A 21,245-nucleotide genomic window follows, 5' to 3' on the forward strand; every position below is an offset into this window, starting at 1 on the left:
AATGTGAATATGCTACTGCTTTAACCAGCAACTGTTCCTTCTGGACAATTCATTTATGGATGGAGACTGCGAGCAGTTTCTTTTGTCCCAGCTACTCCGGAGTGCTAGTTTCTAACTTAGAGGACACTGTTGGTCCAGTGGATCCAATCCTTTGAAACTGATGAGCCTAATGCTGCAGAAAGCTTACTGGTGTTGTAACTGCTATTAACATTCAAAAAGACCATCCCATTGCTATAATTGATAAAGAGGACAGATGTATTTTTTACACAATTCTCTCCATCGTCAAAATGACTGAATTACAAAAGGAAACGTGTTTTGAAAGGAAAGAGAAACATAGGGAGATATCTCCTCTTTATTTACAGAAGCTTTGCATTTTCAAGTATGATGCCAAAATAAAATCAATCTGTCAAAATCTATTTTTAAAAAATATGTTCAGTAACATTTTCCCATTAATTAAACTGAAAGTTTTATTAGCATATTTTTAGTGCAAATAGTTATGAGTTGAAGACAGCAAGCCTCTTTTTGAGGCATGCCCAATTCCCAGAGGTATTATCTTAAAGAGGCACCCATTTTCTAAATCTTTTATTCAGTTTTGCCCATTTTCACAAGAGATCCCCATAAAGATAGTCAAGGTGGAAAAGTACTACAAATGTTTACAATGCAGCACCCCCCCCTCCCCCCCAAAAAAACCCAAAACCCCCAAATTTCATTTTCTTGATATATCATTGGGCCTTTAAGCAAATGGTATTTTCTTACTATCTACAGATATTTTAAAGACTTATTTTCTATTTTGAACTCTTAACAGGAAAGAAAAGGTACTACAGACAAATGAAAAATTGCAAAAACATTAAGCAAACAGAAAAGTAAAATATAAGGTTAAACTTAAACAAGAATAAATATTAGTCCATGGTGGTACCCAATAGCACATAAAAAAGAAAACTACAACAATATCTTTTGAAGGACATTTTCTATGGTTTGTTTCTGATCTATTTAAGAACTTTGAGGAAACTTATACCAATTTTATGTTTCAGAAAGTTACTACATAAGTTAATGGCATGGAATAAATTCATAATCTAGAATGGTCCCTTCCATCTGCCCTCAACTACAACTTCCACAATCCCCTGCCAATATGCTATTGCAGGGAACATCTGGATGACACCTGGATGAAGAATTCTAATAGAAAAAAAGGATCAGTTGGTTTATTAGCTTTGTTCCACCCCTGCCCTACCTGCTTTAACTGCCATTCCAGGAACAGTAGTACTGATTAAAGCAGTAAACTTAAATTAATTAATGGCACTCTACTAAAAATTTCATCAGAATTAATCTTCACCCATTTAACTAAAGGGACACAAATGACAAACACATTCTAAGACAGGACTCTCCTCTATCAGGGCAGGATGCCCTATAACTATGTCAGCAATTCTCATAAAAGACATTAGAGAATGACTTTTCTTTTAAATATGTTCCCCAACATTAGTACTTAATAGTCTGTAATGCAAAAGCTTTAACAATCATCAGTAACTAAGATTGATAATGTTCAATGACAATTGGTAAATAAATGTTTAAGCCAAGGTTTTAAATTTGTTGCCTTAATTTTGCTTTAAAAAGCAGTAAATACAATATTTCATATCCCAACAGAGCTGAAATATAGCTTTTCTTATAGCTATAAAAGTTACTGCTCATTAAATTTGCAAACAATTACTATCTGATAAAATTATCATTAGAAAATCTGATTTTCATTTAACTTTCTTTAGAGCAAATGTAATAGGACTGCAATCTTAATTCAGTAACTGAGTTAAAGAGCCAACATAGCTAATATGTGTTAATGAACATAGAGCCCATCAATTTCAAAGGTAAGATTAAAAAAAAAAATCTAATGCACAGCAGAGTTAATTACAATTAGTGTAGTTGAACTTTGCAATCTGTTCTAAGAATATCCTGATTAATTCCACTGTTTAGGATATTAGGCTCTTTTGAACTAGCTAATTTACTGGTCTGAGTACAAGTGCACTGTAAGGAATAATCTGGTCTTGGCCTACAAGCCCGAGGTTTGAATCTAAACCTAAGTCTTTTAATTCAGTTCTTTTATAAAACAGTAAAAGCAATCTAACTCACTAGAATGTACACACTTTTTAATGGTATTTACTGTAATTCTTATATACAGTAAGTGCAGCAATAAAATTATTTTTGATAAATTTATTCAGGATACTGTCTAAAATATTACTCTGCTATTAGCTTTACTGAATGTATTTCCTGTCCTTCAGAATTCAGGTCAGCTGACAGTGATAACCCTAGACATCTACGGACATTCAAACAGTAAATATTTTAGATCTTATTTTGATCAATAGTCTGGGATTTGAAAATCAGGGGCTCAAAGTATACAACCACTACTAAGTTACAATTGCAATTCAGGTGATGCTAAAGGAGTGCCCAAATTAGGAATTGCAACCATTACAAGATAAATTTCGGAGACCCACCGCCCCCAGCACATAACAAAGAAACATGATGGTGGAAAACTACCAAGCCCTTTAGTCTTTGCTCTTCCTTCTTTCCTTCCCTCCCCCCTCTCCTTTCCTAAAGAGTGGCCTGCAGCTGGATCCCCCGCCCCCCACTCTATCTTGCAAAGGAGCAGCAGCCCCATCCATCTCAGCCTAACCAGCTTTACAGACAGGAAAGGAGGACAAGGGCTTATTTCTTCCAGTGCCTTGATGTGGGGGAAGACCTGCTCTCCTAAGATGGAATTCTGATGGTAGGGGGGGGGGGGAGGAAGAGGTGTGGGGGTGGCGGCAGCTGCAAAAGGCTATTTTCTTAAAGGCAGCTATGCTATAACCTCTGGCTGGCTGATAAGCCAGGCTCTGCTCTTTGTCTCAGCTTCTGCTGGGGGAGGGGCAGCTGCTGCATATGCAGCCTAGCCAACTCTCTCTCTCTCTCTCTCTGCTGCCCTGCCTGTCTGCAGAGAGGCTTCCCGCAGAGATAAGCTCAGGAACAAAAACAAGAGGCAAGTCAAACCTTTCCAGAAGGATTTCCTGTGCTCTCTCTACTTTGGGGGTGACAAGGGAGGGAGGCAATAAATTTGCCTTCCTTTAAGCAAAACCCATGCAACTGTAAGCTCAGGGTGGACTTGCATCTGTAAAGCAGAAGCTAACATCCAACCCAGGGAGAACAAAGCCCAGCCAAGGAACTGCCATTAAACCATGGCGCCTCACCCAAGAGTGGTTTATTTACTGGGGGTATTTCACAAAGGAGAAAAAAAATGCAGTTATCGGACCACAAGATGTTGTTTTTTTTTAAATAAATAAAAAAAAGCACACTCACCATTTCATTAGGAACATTAAATCTCCGCAGGAGTCTGTGGCTCCGATGATTTTTTCTGGCTCCAATCCTCTTTCAAAGCCCCTGGCAATATCGGTGCTCTGATGGAGAGAAAGTGAGAAGAAAAAGAGTTAAAATATTCCTATTCCTTAGCCATTTGTTAGTCTCCTCAACCATGAAGCAGAGGCTTCCAGGGCCACTCAGAAGCAGGTGATAAACAGATGCCATACGTGGCGTGATTGTAATTAGCAGCCGAGGAGGCCTTAATATCTTTCCTGCCTGTATTATTAATCTTTGCTCTCTCCCTCACTACATGTTGGGAGAGGGAGAGACTGCCGAGGTGAAGGAAAGAAGCCTAAAAGGTGGGGGGGGAGAGACCCGAAGTCGCCATGAAAATGAACTAAGAAAGCGATGGGGGCAGATTGAGGGAATTAAGTCATCTTGCCTTTGCAGCAGCTGCTGCAGCAGCAGCCATTCGCGATTTCCAAAGCTCCCCATCCCTGCTACGCCTCCCCCGCTCCAGAGCGCACCACCTCTACGGGCTCACACAGTCCTTGAGGTCTTTGTGCCGGTGGTGCCGTCGATGGGTGTGTCCCATTCATGCAGAAGGGGGGAAATTTTTGGTTGGTTGTTGTTGCAACCGAGAGCTTTAAGTCTCCGGAGGGGGGCCCCCAGACAAGGGTCAATCAGCTCCCTCTGCACATACCATCTGAAGGCTGGTAACAGCTTTCAGTCACCGCAAGCCTGGAGCGAGAAGCGTTCTCCCTGCTTTGCAGCAGCAGCAGCACCACCACCACCACCACCACCGCACGCTATTCTGCTAGAGATCCACACATTTGTTGCTCGCACATACTGTCTAGCAGATGCAGCTATGCAGACCAAGCATGTCAGAGGCAGACTGCCTGGCTTTTTTTTTTTTTTTGAAGTACTTTTGAAGCCAGTTGCAAAGTGAGAAAGAAGGAAAAGAAAAGAAATGCATTACAATAACCTGTGATAGTTAAGTGGAAAACAAGATCGAACCAACTCATCTAATGATTGGTACAACCCAAAGGAAGGAAGGAATTTACAAATTGTGCAATCTACTGCAAAAGAAAGCCTTCAAAAAGTACTTAAGAAGCACTCTCGCCTTTTAATTGTTCACTAATGTTTAATATTATGGACAGGATTTTTTTTTAACCTAAAAAAAAAAGACAAGTTCATTTAGGGTGGGAAATTTTTAAGATATGAATTGGTCTTAGCCTCCCAAGACATGGGTAGGAAAAATGGAGAACTTGATGCATATTTTTTTTAAAAAAAATTATCTAGATTCAGCAGAAATGGGTACCTACAATCCTCCAATATCTCCAAGATATACAACTCCCATAATGCCTTATTACTAGCCAAGACAGTTGGGGTTATTGGGAGTTGTAGTTCACCATTTTACCTGGAAGGCTATAGCCTCCCCATTCAATAAATATCTAATTCCTTAAAGTACCAGCAACTATTAAAATTAGTGTAGCCTTAAAAAGATTGCTACTACATCACTCAGCAACTTGGTAGAAAAAGTTTTTCAAACCAAAGGTCTTGTTATATATAAATTAGCCAGAGCAGTACCTGGATAATAGGCTGACTAAAGTATATTACTTTATAAAATTCTGTATTTTCAGCAGGATTTGTAACTATCATTAAGATTTGGTCCTGCACTGTGAGATTGTAGGCCACTTATCTGTGATTGCAGACAGAGTTTTGTCTAAGCAAGCTTGTAAACATGTTTAGCAAATTTAGAGCCTGCCTATTTTACTCACAACACACACAACTTCCTTTTCTCTCTGATCACATTTGAAGGTGTAGAAAGTTAGCACCCACCCCTCTCCTGGAAGAATGAAATATTTTGAGAAATATTAAAAAGGCAGAATATTATGTTTCCCTGGATGAGAAATTAAGAAACATGCTCTTAGAAATCAGCCCCCACCTTCTTTAATAGACCACAGCAGATATCAGCACTTAAGAGATAAAAGAGAGAGATAGCTCTATTCTTAGTAAATACCCACACCCAAGATACAACAAAGGTAGGATTAGCCCTGAGCCACTATAGGAATTGCCCAACACCCCTTTTAAAAACAATAGGAATTGCCCAACATCACCTTTAAAAACTTCAACCAAACTTAGCTCAAACACCTAGGATTTGTACTTTGCCTATAGAGCCAGCTATGACCTCCAAACAACTCCTATATAGCCCATTGGAGTCTGACAACAGCCAATATAATACATGTTCTTGCACAGGAACAGGAAGCTCAAGTGCAAAGCCCAAGAGAAGGTATAAAATTCTCAACTCCATGTAGTCACCTGTCCAGAATCACACATGCTTGGTGGTTCTGCTTCATCAATTATTGGACCCTCTTTCCAATCAGCCTCCAGCCTCCATTTTATCTCCAATGCCTTTCTCCCGGCTTGGAACTGGACCGGATGGATATTTCTTCCAACAAAGGTTTTAAAGATAGTTTGATGATTTGTTTGGGTTTTATATCTGTATATATGTACAGTTTATCAATACTATTTTTGGATGTCCCAAAAACAGATCATACAACTTTTAATTTAAAACACCAGTGCAGAAGGGAATGCTGATATTCCCTCTGGTAAATGTTCCCAAGCCAAATTCCATTACTGAAAGTAAATTTAGTAAGTTAAAGATTTCACAACTTTGCCTACATTCTCCTCCTGTGCTTTAAATGACATGCCCCAAACCCGCCTGGCATATAAATAAATAAAAAAAATATATGCTAGAAGACAGAGGCCCCAATTTTTTACAGGGCCAGTTCTCAAACAGGATACATTTTTCAAGGACCGGGGAGAGAAACACGGAAGTTAGTAGAAGCCGCCATTACCTACCAGGTCAACAATAATTTAAAACTCCAAATATTTTTATTTGAGTGCTGCAAGAATCTTGAGATACCAAAGCTCTTTTATAAAAGAGACCTACCTTTAACAAGCTTCATTGTATTCTCGTCCCTAGAGAATACAGGAAGCTAAGGTACAATCTACAAGCCACACATTATATGCATACCCAATATTTAGTAAACTACCACATGTGCACAATCCAAATTGATCACTCCTCTACCACTAGAGAATTTCTCAGAACCCTAAATTGACATCTTGTAATATACATTAAATGGCTGGATCAAACTAACACAAGACAATAACTTAAAAGATTTGTTTTTCATGTGATGGATCCTGAATCGCATTTAATTTTTCTTTGGGAAATATAGCTCCCTATTCATCCAGATAAAAGAGTAGCCCTCTTGGGTTCTCAAAAGGATGCAACTTCCAGTCATGTGTAAGAAAAAAGACCTAGTAAAGACCATTACCACCATCAACAATAATTTAAAATTCAGTGTTTTTGTTGAGTGCTAAGAATGTTGGGATACCAAAGCTTTTCAGAAAAGTACCACCTAATGAAACTTCAATGTTGCTGTACTAAAATTAAGATAGGCTTCTGCTGTAGGAAACAGATCTGAAAGGAAACACTGGTGAATGAGAAGTGTCTTGAGCTACAAATAGTATCAGACACTGCTAACTGTATGCCAACCAGGCTTTCACCGAGGGAGTAGGCATTGACCGAAAATTTTTTTACCAAAAAGATGCGGCGAAAACTGTGGCAAGCTTGTTCCTGACCGTCCGTCAAACTCGGGACCCTGCCCTAGAGAATACAGGAAGCTAAGGTACAATCTACAAGCCACACATTATATGCATACCCAATATTTAGTAATACCACATGTGCACAATCCGAATTGATCACTCCTCTACCACTAGAGAATTTCTCAGAACCCTAAATTGACATCTTGTAATATACATTAAATGGCTGGATCAAACTAACACAAGACAATAACTTAAAAGATTTGTTTTTCAGGGATGGATCTGAATATTGAATATAGCTTCCTATTCATCCAGATAAAAGTGTATCTTGTCCTAAAACAATGCTATACAAGTCCATTTTAGATAGGTTTAGATAGAGAAGATATTCAGAGAAGATGCTTACATAAAAATAACATTAATTAAAAATTTAACTTATCAGAAAGGGAGCAAAAATGTCAGACATTATCAGAGCAAAATGAGCTCAACTATCTATGCACTTTTTTTTTTACAGAAATACCATATATCAAATAGTGCATATATTGGCCATAGTAAGAAAGTGTACAAAGAACACAATGCTCAGAAAGACATCTGATCAGCAATAACTTTATTGTCAACCTATGATTTCCAGTAGCTCTCTGCTGTTGTACAGCCTCCTCAGAAAGCTAATTTATGGGTTGGATGTATATTTAGGATATTAACTATTGTTAAGATCCCCAAGTCTGTTTAATAACAATGATTAAATGCCATGAAGAAGTCAGGAATGTTTAGCCTTGAGAAGACTGAGGGAGAATAATGAAAGCGTTCTTCAAAAACATGGAAAGATATTTATTTTATCAAATTTTTACACCGCCCATCTCACCTACATGACTCTGTGATATCATGCAAGAGTCTTCTTAGGACACTAAATTTTAATGAAAGTCCACTAAATGGAATGTTCAGTTAAATGTTAAGAAAAACATTCTAACTGGAAAAGTGATAATGGAAGCAACTATCCAGTGATGTTATGGACTCCCATTCACTGGATGTGCTGAAGCAGAAGCTAAAAAGGCACTTGTTTTATTTTGGATTCCTGTACTTAACAGGAAATTAGGCCTCTATGAATCCCTGCTATGCATAGTTCTAATTGACTTGCTCTGAAAAAACAGAGGCACCATGTTGAACAGGGAACCATGGCAACCTAAAATGTTAAGAGAACTGAAGTAGCTCTGGCAGGAAACAAATAATTCATTTCACAACTGACAGATTTACTTTCCACATTTTAAGGAAAAATCATAATGGTTTTATAAAACTGTAATCCAAATACACTAATAATAATCTGCTGGATATGAAATGTGTGACCTTATTACCCCCCATGATTTCATTAAGGGCTAACAGTAGAGTGCAGATTTGAATTTCTAATGACAGTCATAATTTTATATAGGCACAGATGTAAAGGGCAGGACATTTTTTTCAGATAAGACTCTTAAAAAAAAAAATAAACACATGGAGTTATAGATGATTTTTCTCTTCCAGAGGGGAATGGCAAGACATAAAATGCCAGTCACAAGATCCTCGTTTATACAGTTTTCACAAGTTCACAGCACCCAGTAAAGATGTGTTTTAATACCATATAACTTGAATGAATGAATGAATTTATAAACATAATGTATATTTAGGTTATAACTACTATTTTTTAGACCAAATAAACTGAAAGCAGATTCCATGCAGCATATTTTACAATTAAAACCAGTACAATGCTTAAAAACAACATGAGAAAACATTATGTAATAAGTGGAAACATCACAACCAAAATCAGTAAGCATCACATGGGCACATCATCAACCTGTCCCATAGCTTGTGGGAAAAAGCCATATATTTAAAGAATATTGCAGGATCAGGCAGACCAAACTTCCAGAAGGATCTATTCCAAACCTCAAGTACCATGACAGGGAAGGCACACTTCCCAAGACAAAGCAACGGACAAATATTCAGTACACTGAATTCAATGTGCACCAGAACCCCCAGAGAGATTTTTTCCCTGGTTTCCTCATGAATCGCATCTGCTCTGAACATCCTTTAATTTCAGAAGCAAAGGCTTCAGTACCATTTGGCTGCACATTTTTCCCCAAGAGATTCTTAAACTAGACTTTCAAAGCTCTTCTAGAGACAAGTTATTTTGTACCCTATGACTATCATTAAATGTTGTACCTTGTGATTCTTGATGAATATATCTTTTCTTTTTATGTACACTGAGAGCATATGCACCAAAACAAATTCCTTGTGTGTCTAATCACACTTGGCCAATAAATCATTCATTCAAGTTCCAAGAAGTTGAAGCAAACTAAAGATAATAAAAAGGAAGAATCTATCTAGGCAGAGAAGTCTTCAGCCTCGTGCATTCTTTGTTTATTGTCACAATTAAGAATCTTGCTTCAGCCAGCCTTTCAAATGATAAATTGCATTTCTTCAGCGCTTAATCTACTCTACCATAGTGCCCCGTTTGATTGTTAATCTTTATTATATTTTAAAGTTGTAATTACTTTAGTGTTTCTTTTCTTTACAATGGTAAAGAAAATAGTGGTGGCAATCAGTTTAAAATACAGCATTTAGAATACAATTACTTTAGAATATAGTGGTGGCAATTAGTTCATCCTGTTATACAAGATAGTTTTCCACAAGAGGTATGTAAAAATTAGCATGAAGTAGGGACTTTATTTTGAAAAGATGTTTTTCACTCCTGATATTATTTGAAAATCCAAATTGAAGTTTTTTGTCCAATTTTAAAACGCAGGAAGAACTGTCTACATAAGTATGCCAAACAGAAATTGTCATAAAAAGAGGAAAGATCTTCAGCAGGATACTCACCTCTCTCTTCTTTTTGGCTTTGATCTCTTCAGTGTTGTTGGCAAGGCTAGACTTTCGCTTGGTGCCCTCTGATTTCTCCCGAGGCTTGTTTTCACCTTCCTTCATTTTTTTGTATTTTTTCATAAACTCAGCAATCAGTTCAGGGCAATCAAGGTTCTTTTCAGGTTCCCAGGTATTATGCTCCCTGACACAACAACAAGAGATGGGCAACAAGTGGGGGGAAAGGAGAGTAACAAACAGAAGAAAAAATGAAGACATTCCCACTCAGTGATCACAAACATCAACTGAGAAGTGAGAGAAGTCATAATCCATAATAAATGTATGAAAGAACAGTTCCATTTTTTCCAGGAATTCATGACCTTTACCAAAATAATGTAATTATTTTTCAAGCTTACCAAAAACTCAAGCTTATACATTACATTTTACATTATGTTCCAATCTTAAAGAGAATTTTTATAAAATGATGTATCATTGATATTTGTCACCAGATAAATTGTCTTGAGTGTATACATATACTTCAAATCTTTGTTGGAAATGTGAATTACATGAAAAAACATATCATGCATAATGGACATGTAAAAAAGCTCGAAAATATTGGATACTAATAATACAGGTTATTAAGTCCTCAAGTTAACATCACAATTGGACCAGAATTTTCATTGCTAAGCAAAATGACTTACATCAGATTTTACGACCATTTTTACATGGTTGTTAAGCAGATTACTGTAGTTAAGTCAATCATATGGTCATTAAGTGAATCCAGCTTCTCCCATTTGACTTTGCTTGTTAGAAGCCAGTTGGGAAAGTTGCAGATGCTGATCACATGACCTCAGGCACTGCAACCATGCTAAATACATGTTGGTTGACAAGCACCTGAATTTTGGTCATGACTATTGGGATACTACAACAATTGTAAGTGTGAGAACTGGTTGTAAGCCACTTTTTGCAATGCTGTTGTAACTTTGAATGGTTATTAAGCAAACAGTTGTAAGTCAAAGACTACCTTTACATTAATTCAGAATATTGTAAAAGTTAACACACAATTGAAACCAGACCTCTCTCTTTGGGGACTAATAGATAAACAACTAGAAAAAAGCTATGGAACTTTTTTTATATGTGATAATTATAGCGAGACTATTATATGCTCATAAATGGAAAGTTCTATAATACCCACAATAGAGAAATGGCTGGTGAACATGATTTATCCAGAGATGGACACATTAACTTCTTTGCTTAGAGAAAAAAACAATATCTTTATTTATGGCTGATTGGAAACCCTTTACAGAATTTTTGCATAAAATAGAAAAAATGTACTTATGGTTTGTGGTTTTGATGATTAGAAAAACAACTGGATAATAGCAACGTGTGAGCTTTCTTTTGTAATTACAGAGTAAGACATAATTTTGCCATTGTACTTATATTTGCTACAAAGAAAATTGAAAACTTCTATTTCATTTTCTTCTTTCTTTTTGCACTTTTGTCCTTTTTTCTGCTTTTTCTTTTTATTAGTTTGTGTTATTTTTATGTTTTTTAAACTGTGTGTGTATATGTGTCTGTGTGTTTTTTATAAAAATTTTAAAAGAACATATATAAAGATGAAGAAAAAACCATTCTGGCACAGCGTAGGCTAGCACCAAATTTAAAACCGAAACGGCTGTGAAAGTCTGACTCACAGACGAACACAACACAGAAGCCTGATGATGACAGATGAGATTCTGCCGAAACGTTGCTACAACTTTAAAAGCACAACTATAATGACGTGGGAAAATACCCGAACAAAGCTGAATACCATACATATACCGTGTTTCTCACATAATAAGGCCGGGCCTTATTTTTTTGAGCCCAGAAAAAACGGCTAGAGCCGTCTTTTCGAGGTGATAATTCCCCCCTTGCATCCTCGCCACCAGCCGCTCCTAACCAGGCTGATCATGGCCAAGCACAGAGAGCTCCCTACTCCCACCTTTGCTGCAGACACCTTTGGCACCCGCGCTGTTGCTTTCCCTTCTGCCCATTACGCCGCCACGTTTGGAGCTGCCGCTTCCGTGATTGGAGCGCGGTCGCCATTTGGAGCTCAAGCGCGGAAGTGGCAGCTCAAACATGACGGCGGGCGATCTTTTTTATTTTGGTCTTTGCGCGAAGTTCAGAGCAAGCAGGGGAGACCGCGATGCCTTGCTAAAGAGCTTTCGCCTTTCCCTCCTTGCAGCGCGCATGCGTCCCAAGCAACCTCCGCCCCGAAGAGTCGTCCTGCCTTCACTCTCGTCAATTACACGACTCCGCCCTCCCCTCCGTCTCACCCTCCTGCGCTTTGGGCATCGCCCGCCGTCATGTTTGAGCTGCCACTCCGCGTTTGGAGCTCCAAATGGCGACCGCGCCCAATCACGGAAGCGGCAGCTCCAAACGTGGCGGCGTAATGGGCAGAAGGAAAGCAACAGCGGCGGGTGCCAAAGGTGTCTGCAGCAAAGGTGGGAGTAGGGAGCTCTCTGTGCTTGGCCATGATCGCCCGTTAGGAGCGGCTGGTGGCGAGAATTGCCCGCCGGGCGCTCCTAACGCAAGTCTCCCGCCCTTCCCCTTATTTTGCATATTTTAAAATAGGCCTAAATTTGGGGGAGGGGCTTAATTTGATTTTATGCCCAAAACACATGCTGGGCCTTCCTATTGGTGGAGGCCGTATTGTTGGAGAAACATGGTACATACATATGTAAGTTTTCATGGGTATTTATATGTATGGTATTCAGCTTTGTTGGGTATTTTCCCATATCATTATAGTTGTGCTTTTAAAGTTGTAGCAACGTTTCAGCAGAATCTCATCTGCCATCATCTGCTGAACGAGATTCTGCTGAAACGTTGCTACAACTTTAAAAGCACCACTACTATGACGTGGGAAAATACCCGAACAAAGCTGAATGCCATACATGTAAGTACCCGCGAAAACTTAAGAAAACACACACACACACACACACACACACACACACACAGTGTGTTCGGGTCTTTTCCCATGTAAGATTAAGAGTATCTTGGCGACGTTTCAGCGAGGTCCCACTCGCCATCCTCAGGCTGGTGCTTTCGGCTTCGTGCCAGTGCAGCACGAAGCAGAAAGCACCAGCCTGAGGATGGCGAGTGGGACCTCGCCGGGCATTTAAGAAATTTGTTATATTTATCTACCATCTCATTCCTGCGTAGGGCTGTTATTTATAAATATGTTTTGATACCTTGATATACAGTTAGTCCTCGACTTGCAACAGTTCAAAGTTACAACGGCACTGAAAAAAGTGACTTGTGACTGTTTTTCACATGACTATTGCAGCAAGCTCATGATCACGTGATTTACATTTGAATGCTTCACAAGTGACTCACATTTATGATGGTTGCAGTGCTCAGGGTTATGTAATCCCCTTTTGTGACCTTCTGACAAGCAAAGTCAATGGGGAAGCCAGATTCACTTAACAACTGTGTAGTTATAACCGTGTTACTAATTTAACAACTGCAGTGATTTACTTAACAAATGTGGCAAGAAACATTGTAAAATGGAACAAAACTCACTTAGCAACATAAATTCTGGGCTCAATTGTGGTAGTAAGTAGAGGATTACCGGTACAAAACATTAGATATACATCTTATTATAGAAATGTATATTCTAAGAATCACTTTCACAAATGGAACATATCCAGGTAAAGGCATTTCCTCAAATATTAGATTATTTCCTGTAATACCAAACCAGCATGACATTTAAAATGCAAAATATTTGTCAGAAGATACCCTTATCTTACACACCCAGTTTCTTAAGATAGTAAGTAAGATGATAAATAAATGCTAATAAATAATAATATTATAATAACCCTTTATTAAAGATAATTAAAAGCTCATGGCAGCAAACTAATGTTTGAGGCTCAGAGAAACAGGTTAGAAGAAGAAATTAAAGAAATCCACTCAAGGAAGAGACATGATGGGGTGAAGGAAAAAACATCCCACAGGTTAATTAAGCTAATTTGTATCCAATATATAGATCACATATGCTAAATAAATAAGATCACAGCAAAATACTATATATATCTCAAAGCATCTTGGGAATAATAAAAATAATTAAACATAGATGCCACCCAACTCCCAGCAAGTCTGGGAGATTAATAATCAACAGCTATTTTACCTCGGTAACAGAGTAAGACAGAATAAGACTTCAGGATGTCTGATTAACTGAAATATTGCAAACCCCCACCAAATATAGAAAGTTTCTTCTTTTTTGCTGTGATATCAGAGGGACTTGCTGTTTCAGTTGCTGCACAATAGATCAACACTTCCATATTGGCTTAATTGGTTTGCCTTCCTACAATCAAGTAGTGTGCATCCATTTAAATATCTCATCCTCAAATCTGAATCTTGTAGATAATGATTCTACAGATAACCTAGTTTGATCTTTTGGAACTGTAAAGCTATCTGGCATAACCCAGGTTAATAAACCACGATACAAATACATATGACTACACACATTCACAAAAATCGTTTGGAGCAATCATCTTGTAAGTTGAGAAAGAATGTTCATCCTGGGTGCTTAAAACACTCTCACTCTTCTGCATATCTTGCTCTGATACATTCAACTGGGCAGTTTTCTATTCAGTTAAGTTCCATTATATAATCCTGGAAATTCTACTTGGCCCATCTTGGCTTCACAGATTTCCAGGCATTATCTTGCAGTTGCAACTTACTTTTAATCACTATAGCAGCTAGAATGGTTCTTTAAAAAAGTAAAAATGAAACACCCAGGATGCTATTTAACACCCAATACCAAAATTCTGTGCTTGAATGATTTATTTTATAGCGTTCAAGGAGCTTACAAAATTTCCCTATAATGCAATAGAGAGTGTTAATTAAAATGGTAATTCAATTAAATCTCAATTTGATTTGATGTTAAAAACAATGTTAAATTTATTGAATATGATGGTAAAAATGGTCATGGTAAAAATTAATCTCTAAGGTCTTCTGAAAGAACCATGCCTCTGCCTGCTTCTGAAAGGTCCTGAGGATCTTTGCCTTGGGGGCAAGGTATGCTAAAGGAGGGAGCTGCTACAGAGTACATCCATCACTAGGCCCCCCTCCTGCTTCCTGATACTCTTAATAAGCACTCTTTTGTTATTTGGGTAGGAAGACACAACAATTGGGAAAAGGAATTGCCTAAAAGATGCTCAGGTTTTGAGCCATTATAGGGCTTTGTAGGTAATCATCAGTGTTTTGATTTGCACTTGGAAACTTACTGATAACTAGTGCAGCTCCTGCCACAGTTTTGTGATTCTTGGCTGAGCATGCATATTGTGTGAAGCTTCCACACAGTCCTCAAGGGCAGCCCCAAGTACAGCAGGTTACAGTAATCTTATCTGGAGAAGTAATCTTATCTGAAGTCATCTTCAGTGCACTGTGTTCCAAGGAGGCTGCACTGGTGAACCAGTTGAAGCTATGCAAAAGCCCTTCTGGCCATGGTCTCCACCCAGTCTTTGACCAGTAGCCATTCACAAACACAAACTGATTGCAATCGTGTGCTTTGCCCAAAAGTGCATTTAGCACAAAGATGGTGCAGTCCTGGAATAAGACATTATCTGAAGCAATAACTACTCTGTCTTGCTTGGGTTGAGTTTGAGCCTGCTTTTCCCCACTCAGACTGTGACTGCCTCCAGACATCAATCAGGTCAGGACTTCTTTCTTTCTCCTAGTAGGCCTAGGGTAGAGAAGTGAATTACTTATAGATGATACTTTGTCCCAAACAAACAGATAACTTCTCCCAGTGGTTTCATGTAGATGTTGAAGAGCATAAGGCAAAGGACTCAACTAGGGACCCCATACAGAATTGTCCAGGAGTCTGACCTGTTTCCCTCCACAGTCAACATCTGGACACCTCAGGTAGGAGTGGAACCATTACAGCATCATGCCTCCAACTCTCACCTCTTGCAGGCAATCCAGAAGGACTGTGATCGACGGTATCAAAGGTTACTAAGAGATTCAGAAGAACAAAGATGGTCACATCTAAGCCTCACTTTAGGACAGCCAGAAGAGTGACCAACATGCCTCCATCCCTTGCCCAGGTCTGATCTATCAAGGGCTAAGATAATCCACCCTCCAGAGCCTTCTGCAACTGCAGCACCACCATTAAATCAAAAAAGGAAGAGGATGTCTAATTTTGTTGTATCTAGTCTCTTAAGGAAATTCTTTAGGGGCTTCTAGGATTTCCCCTTCTCTCAAAAGAATTATTGATTACAGTCTGGATCCTACTTCTAGTCCCCTGCTTGACTGTTTTTATTAGCCAAGTGGGGTAAAGGTCCAATCCACAATGGGGAAGCTAAGATCACAGAATTAATTATTGCAGAATTACTATATTATAGTGTGGAGTGGAGGGAATTAACATTTTGTTTCTCCATGAAGCTCTTTAAGCAATAGTGCTGGTGAATAACTCAAGTGGAACTACCAACTCTGTGAAGTGAGAGAGGGAACGCGGATGCCAGTATTTCCAAAACACATTTTAAGGTCCCAGGCTTTGCCTCATGACCCACTTGTTTAAATGGATGCACGCCACTCTTATTTGGAGTGAGCAAAGCAAGCTCCCACCTGTGGGGTTTACCTTCCTCCTTTAAGGGAAAGCTTGAATAATGGCAATGGATTCTTAATTTGAAACACTGCCTGGAGCTCTGCTACCAAGAAAGATCAAAGCCCATGTCAGAAGGAAAGTTGGACTTACTCAGAGAATCCTTTCCACTTGAGAAGATACTCCACTTGACCCTTCACAACACGCCTGTCTAGAACCTTCTCCACAACATATTCCTCCTCTTCTTCAGAGGACGAACTATCTGCTGTCCTCTTGTTTCTTTTTCCCATAGCGCAGAAGTTGTACCTAATGCACCAAGGCTACCCAATTCCTGCAAATCGGAAGTGAAATGTTAATTGGTGGTAACTGCAAACCAGTTTGTTTCCATAAATCTCATGCTAAACATCCATCCATATAGTACACATCTGAAAAATCTCATGTCTGATTATTAACATTCATTGCTTATAGGGAAATCTGGAAGCATATTTTAGAGGAGAATTTCGATACCAAGGAGAAATAAACAGTTAATATTTTTCTTCCATGTTCTCCTTTAAGATGTCTGATACATGCATAATAATCCACAAAACCACATACAATTCAGCTGAAATATTTTGATACTAGTTGCTAAGGACTGTGCAGCTGATTAATTGATACAATTTATAACATCCAAAAAACCCTATCTCATAAAAAAATCCACAATGGTAAAATTAGCCCACAAATTATTAAATACCAATGTTTATTTTTGCTGATCTGATTGGAATTCAACAAACTGAACATTGGCTATTCATTTTAAATTCAAAATTCTTTGTAGATAAACAATGAGGATATCCAAATCAAAGCCCAATCTCCTACATTTATTACTATATTCTTAAGCTCTATTTATTTAAATACTATCTTTCCTCTAAAAAGTGTTTTAACATAGTTATCAATTATTTAAAATGAATGACTAAAACCAAGAAAAAGTCTTGTCCTTGCCTCTGTCCACAGATATTTATTCATGCAGTATTTTATTCTTGAAATGAATGGTAATTTCACACACATTTTAAATGAATAATTCATATAGAGCTTCTAGAAAATGGAATGATTTGTCATTGTCATCTATGTACACAGGGCCTGTAAGACTGTTTAAAAATCTTCTTAAATTTAAACATTTAAAAGTCTGAGAAGTTTAAAAATATTCTCAAGCAGAGGAAGCATCTCAATTATGATTCTCCCACATTTTCCACATTTTCCCTATCTTAATATTTATTTAAGTGCATGAAGTAATGTACCTCCCACTTTTTTCACCTTTAGCATTTTTTACAGGTCTTCTTGAAAACAAATCAGAATGAAACTTTGTTAAGTCACTGACTGAATTCAGACTTTTCTACTCCAGCTTGGAGCAGAATTTTAAAAAAATTCAATTTAGCTTACTTTGCCTCAGGATCCAGGTTCCATCAAATCCAATAGTCACAGAAAACTCTGAAGAACTTGCAGAAATCTAAAGTTATGATGTTAGAATTATGTTGAACATAAAAGCATGCTTTTTGTGCTTTCTGCTAATCACTGTTTATTATGTATAAAGGTTTCCAGATACTGAGGCAGTTTTTCACTTTCTGAAAGTAAGAACTAATGAACTCATTTGTATTTACTTTGGAACACAATACAAAGATAAATCTGCACTCTAAGTAACTTAGTTGAGGAAAGAAAAGGCAGAAAGTATGTCAAGTGGGAATTTATAAGAAGTTACCATTATAACAGGAATTGTATTTACATCACAGTCTACATCCTGTTTTTCAAAAGCTCAAGAGGGCTTTCATGGGGTTTGCAATTCATTTCATCTCCACAACAATCTTGTGAGATGAATTAGTGGAAAGAGAGTGACTGGCCCAAAGTTACCTAGTAATTTTCCATGGCTAAAAGTGGGTTTGAACCTGGGTCTCCTTGATTGAAGTCCAACACCTTAACTATACTATAGCGTAATGCTCAGAAAATATACATTTGCTTATATTGCTAGATTCCCCTTATTGCTCATGTTATAAAAGCATATAAACATTTTAACACTTGGTATAGTGACTAGGGAAAGGGCAAAGAAGTTCTGGGAATATTAGGAATATGGATGGAGAGAGAGTGGATTTCAAAAAGAAAAATCTAGAAATAAAAAGGGGGGGAGAGAAACAGAAATGACACTCTGGACAGCAAGAAATATCTGATATGAAATATTTAAATATTTGCTGCAATGGTAATTGGATGTTTACTTGGTTTTTTTAAAAAAACCTTCAAATATTGATCCACTTCTACACAGTTCAAAGATAAACACATTGTCTTAAACCCTCATCTTCCCATTGTAAATACAAGACATTAATATACATAATAGGTTATTTATATTCATAGCAGAGAATTCATTTGTTAATTAGGTAATTAATGGATGTATTGACAGAAAAATATTATTTTTTAAATGCCATATAAATAAGTAAAAGTTTGATTCAAAAGTGGGGTTGAAAGACTAAATAATTGAAACAATTGATTCTTATGACCTAGAGTCCCACTGCTACAACTACAATAATCTGGAATACAGTGATGTTGTGTTCATGGATCAGTAGTTAAAAGTACTGTCACAGTTACTTATACAAAGGCATTATTTTTCCAGCAATTTATAACTTGGCTATAAACATTCACCACAGTTTGAAATATTGGCTTTGGGGGACTCAGCTCTGAGTGAATGCTAATAATCCACCCTTCAAAGAAACATGTGGATTTGATTGATTACATGCCCCTTAGTGAACATACAGACTTCTTCCAAGATGATCTGTCTCCAATCTGGCTCTTCAGGTCTTCCAAGAGTAAAAAATCAATTACCTGTACCATATGAGTTACCAGACTGCAAGGGGAAAGGGGAGTAGTTATACTTGGGCAATTATAAATTACATTCCCAATGTTGAATAATTTGAATGTAGTAGATCATCAGTTCATAAACACTATTCTGCTGTGCTTGGTGCAGAGCTTTTAAAAACTTTTATTATAACATTTTCATTAATATAATTACACAATGCTGAAATAAAATCATGTCAATGTCTTAAACTGCTTTATTAACAGTGGTAATTTTATTTTTCATTTTATCTCTAAACATATTTTCTCCATTGTCTAAGATCAAAATGAAATTATGTTTATTGTTTCTAAAGTCCTTTAAATGGAGTTCTGGAAATCTCTGTTTTACTATACTTCCAGAAGACTAAAAACCATTAAATATTAAAGGGAGGGAGCACAGGGTAAGGACATCTATATTTAAACAATTATTTTATTAGTGACCCTGTGTATGAGTTCCAACTCAAAGCACCGGTAATGTTACCTAATTTGGGTAATGAAATGAGCAAGTTCAGAGAGCACCAAGGACCCTTCAACTTGAACTCTTCATGCTTTTGCAATCTATAACAGTATGGTGCTAAACCTTTATTTATTTCTGAATAAGACTTTAACATTTTCACAGTTAATAGATGGCATTTAATTTGTTTTAACCAAATCTATCTACTCCGAAAAATACTATTAACCTAGGGATCAACATAAGAAATTTAAAAAGCAAGCAGCACTGAATGACATTCTCTTTGGCAAGCATAATTAAAGAGAAACAATAACAAATAAACGTTGACGTGAAATATGTTTATTTGCTCACAAATTGTCTAAAATATTTTGGTTCTTGGTAACAAGGCTAAAAGGAATATTTCTCTGCTTGTTGAAACATCTGTTCACAACCAGTCACTATTAAATGTCTCAAGGTGCAATAAACCAACACACACATACATATAAATCTTTATACTGAATATATATAAATATTAAGAGTCTAGATTTCAGAAGATCAATTTGAGCAACATGAAAACATAAATGTAGAAAATGTTGTAACTAGATTTTATTAAATCAGTGATAGACTGCATATTATCTACTGCTAATATTCAAATGAATACGCTTTGTAATTTATCCTAGCAAATAGCTTTAGACAATGTAAAAACAATAAGAACTCAGTATTTATTTACTTACAGAATTTATATGGCTGCTAGCTAAACTTGAACAACATGACACAAAATGGCGTACAACTCACCCAAACAATAAATAAAATAAATGACAGGCAACCTGATTCACATTCATACTATTTCAGAGTCATTTTCTTATGAGATGGGTGGCAAATAAATTTAATAAATAAATAAATTTCCTGATGGGAACTTACTCAGGCCCCAATACTCATACTGGGTAGTCATATTTTTAACAGGGGAACTGAAAAATGGGAAAACTGTCCCAAGGAGCAGACACCATTACTGAAAAGGCAGCTCTTTGGTTCCTATCATGTGGCATTGTTTCAGTGAAGAGACTCAAAGCATGCACACTCTATTAAAATGAGAGATAAGAGATGTCTTTAGGAATAGATTGTAACAAAAATAACTAAATCCTTTGCCCAATAGGACTTTTTAAGTATAAACAGTGCCTTAAACTGCACCTGGAAGCTATTAATAAGGAGACTCTGTGGCGCAGTAGTTAAGAGTACAGTATTGCAAGCTACTTCTGCAGCCAGCTGCCTACAATTTGGCAGTTCAAATCCCACCAGGCTCAAGGTTGACTCATCCTTCCAAGCTGGGTAAAATGAGGAGCCAAATTGTTGGGGCAATATGCTGACGCTGTAAACTGCTTAGAGTGGGCTGTAAAGCACTATAAAGCTGTATATAAGTCTAAGTGCTATTGCTATTAGAGAGGCATTGAAGCTCACAAAGTAGTGCTGTTACATGGATAAGCCAAGGTGTGTCCATAACTATCCATACTCATTCATTTTGGACCAACTGTATAGCTTTCAGATGGTCTTTAGAAGAAGCTGTCCTGTTCTGACCCACAGAAATTAGTTAGACAGGAAAGTTTTGTATTTTTATTTAAAAGGTTTTCAAACAGAATT

General features: G+C 37.4%; 1 protein-coding gene and 1 long non-coding RNA gene across 8 annotated transcripts in view; one reads left to right on the forward strand and one right to left on the reverse strand.

Annotated features, from left to right (window-relative positions):
• CBX5 (chromobox 5) overlaps window positions 1-21,245 on the reverse strand; it is a 44,413-nt gene that overhangs the window by 4,081 nt on the left and 19,087 nt on the right. For 5 of the 7 annotated variants that reach the window (XM_087956410.1, XM_087956411.1, XM_026677267.2 and 2 more), the window contains exons 2-4: window positions 16,487-16,664; window positions 9,769-9,952; window positions 3,316-3,413 (exon numbers count right to left, since the gene is read on the reverse strand). In XM_087956410.1, the coding sequence (XP_087812536.1) occupies window positions 3,316-3,413; window positions 9,769-9,952; window positions 16,487-16,623 (419 nt within the window). In that variant the 5' untranslated portion in view covers window positions 16,624-16,664. Of the gene's footprint in view, window positions 1-3,315; window positions 3,414-9,768; window positions 9,953-15,014; window positions 15,473-16,486; window positions 16,665-17,746; window positions 17,770-21,245 lie in introns of those variants that run through there. The other 2 variants (XM_087956412.1, XM_087956413.1) reach the window with 2 other exon arrangements.
• LOC148132282 (uncharacterized) lies at window positions 3,325-3,921 on the forward strand. Its single transcript, XR_015747801.1, has 2 exons — window positions 3,325-3,427; window positions 3,769-3,921. It is a non-coding gene; the product is annotated as an uncharacterized LOC148132282 (long non-coding RNA).

The sequence above is a fragment of the Notechis scutatus genome, chromosome 2, assembly GCF_049901735.1.
Source record: "Notechis scutatus isolate UNSWTSFEM ecotype Mainland chromosome 2, rNotScu1.2, whole genome shotgun sequence".
NCBI classification, from domain to species: domain Eukaryota; kingdom Metazoa; phylum Chordata; class Lepidosauria; order Squamata; family Elapidae; genus Notechis; species Notechis scutatus.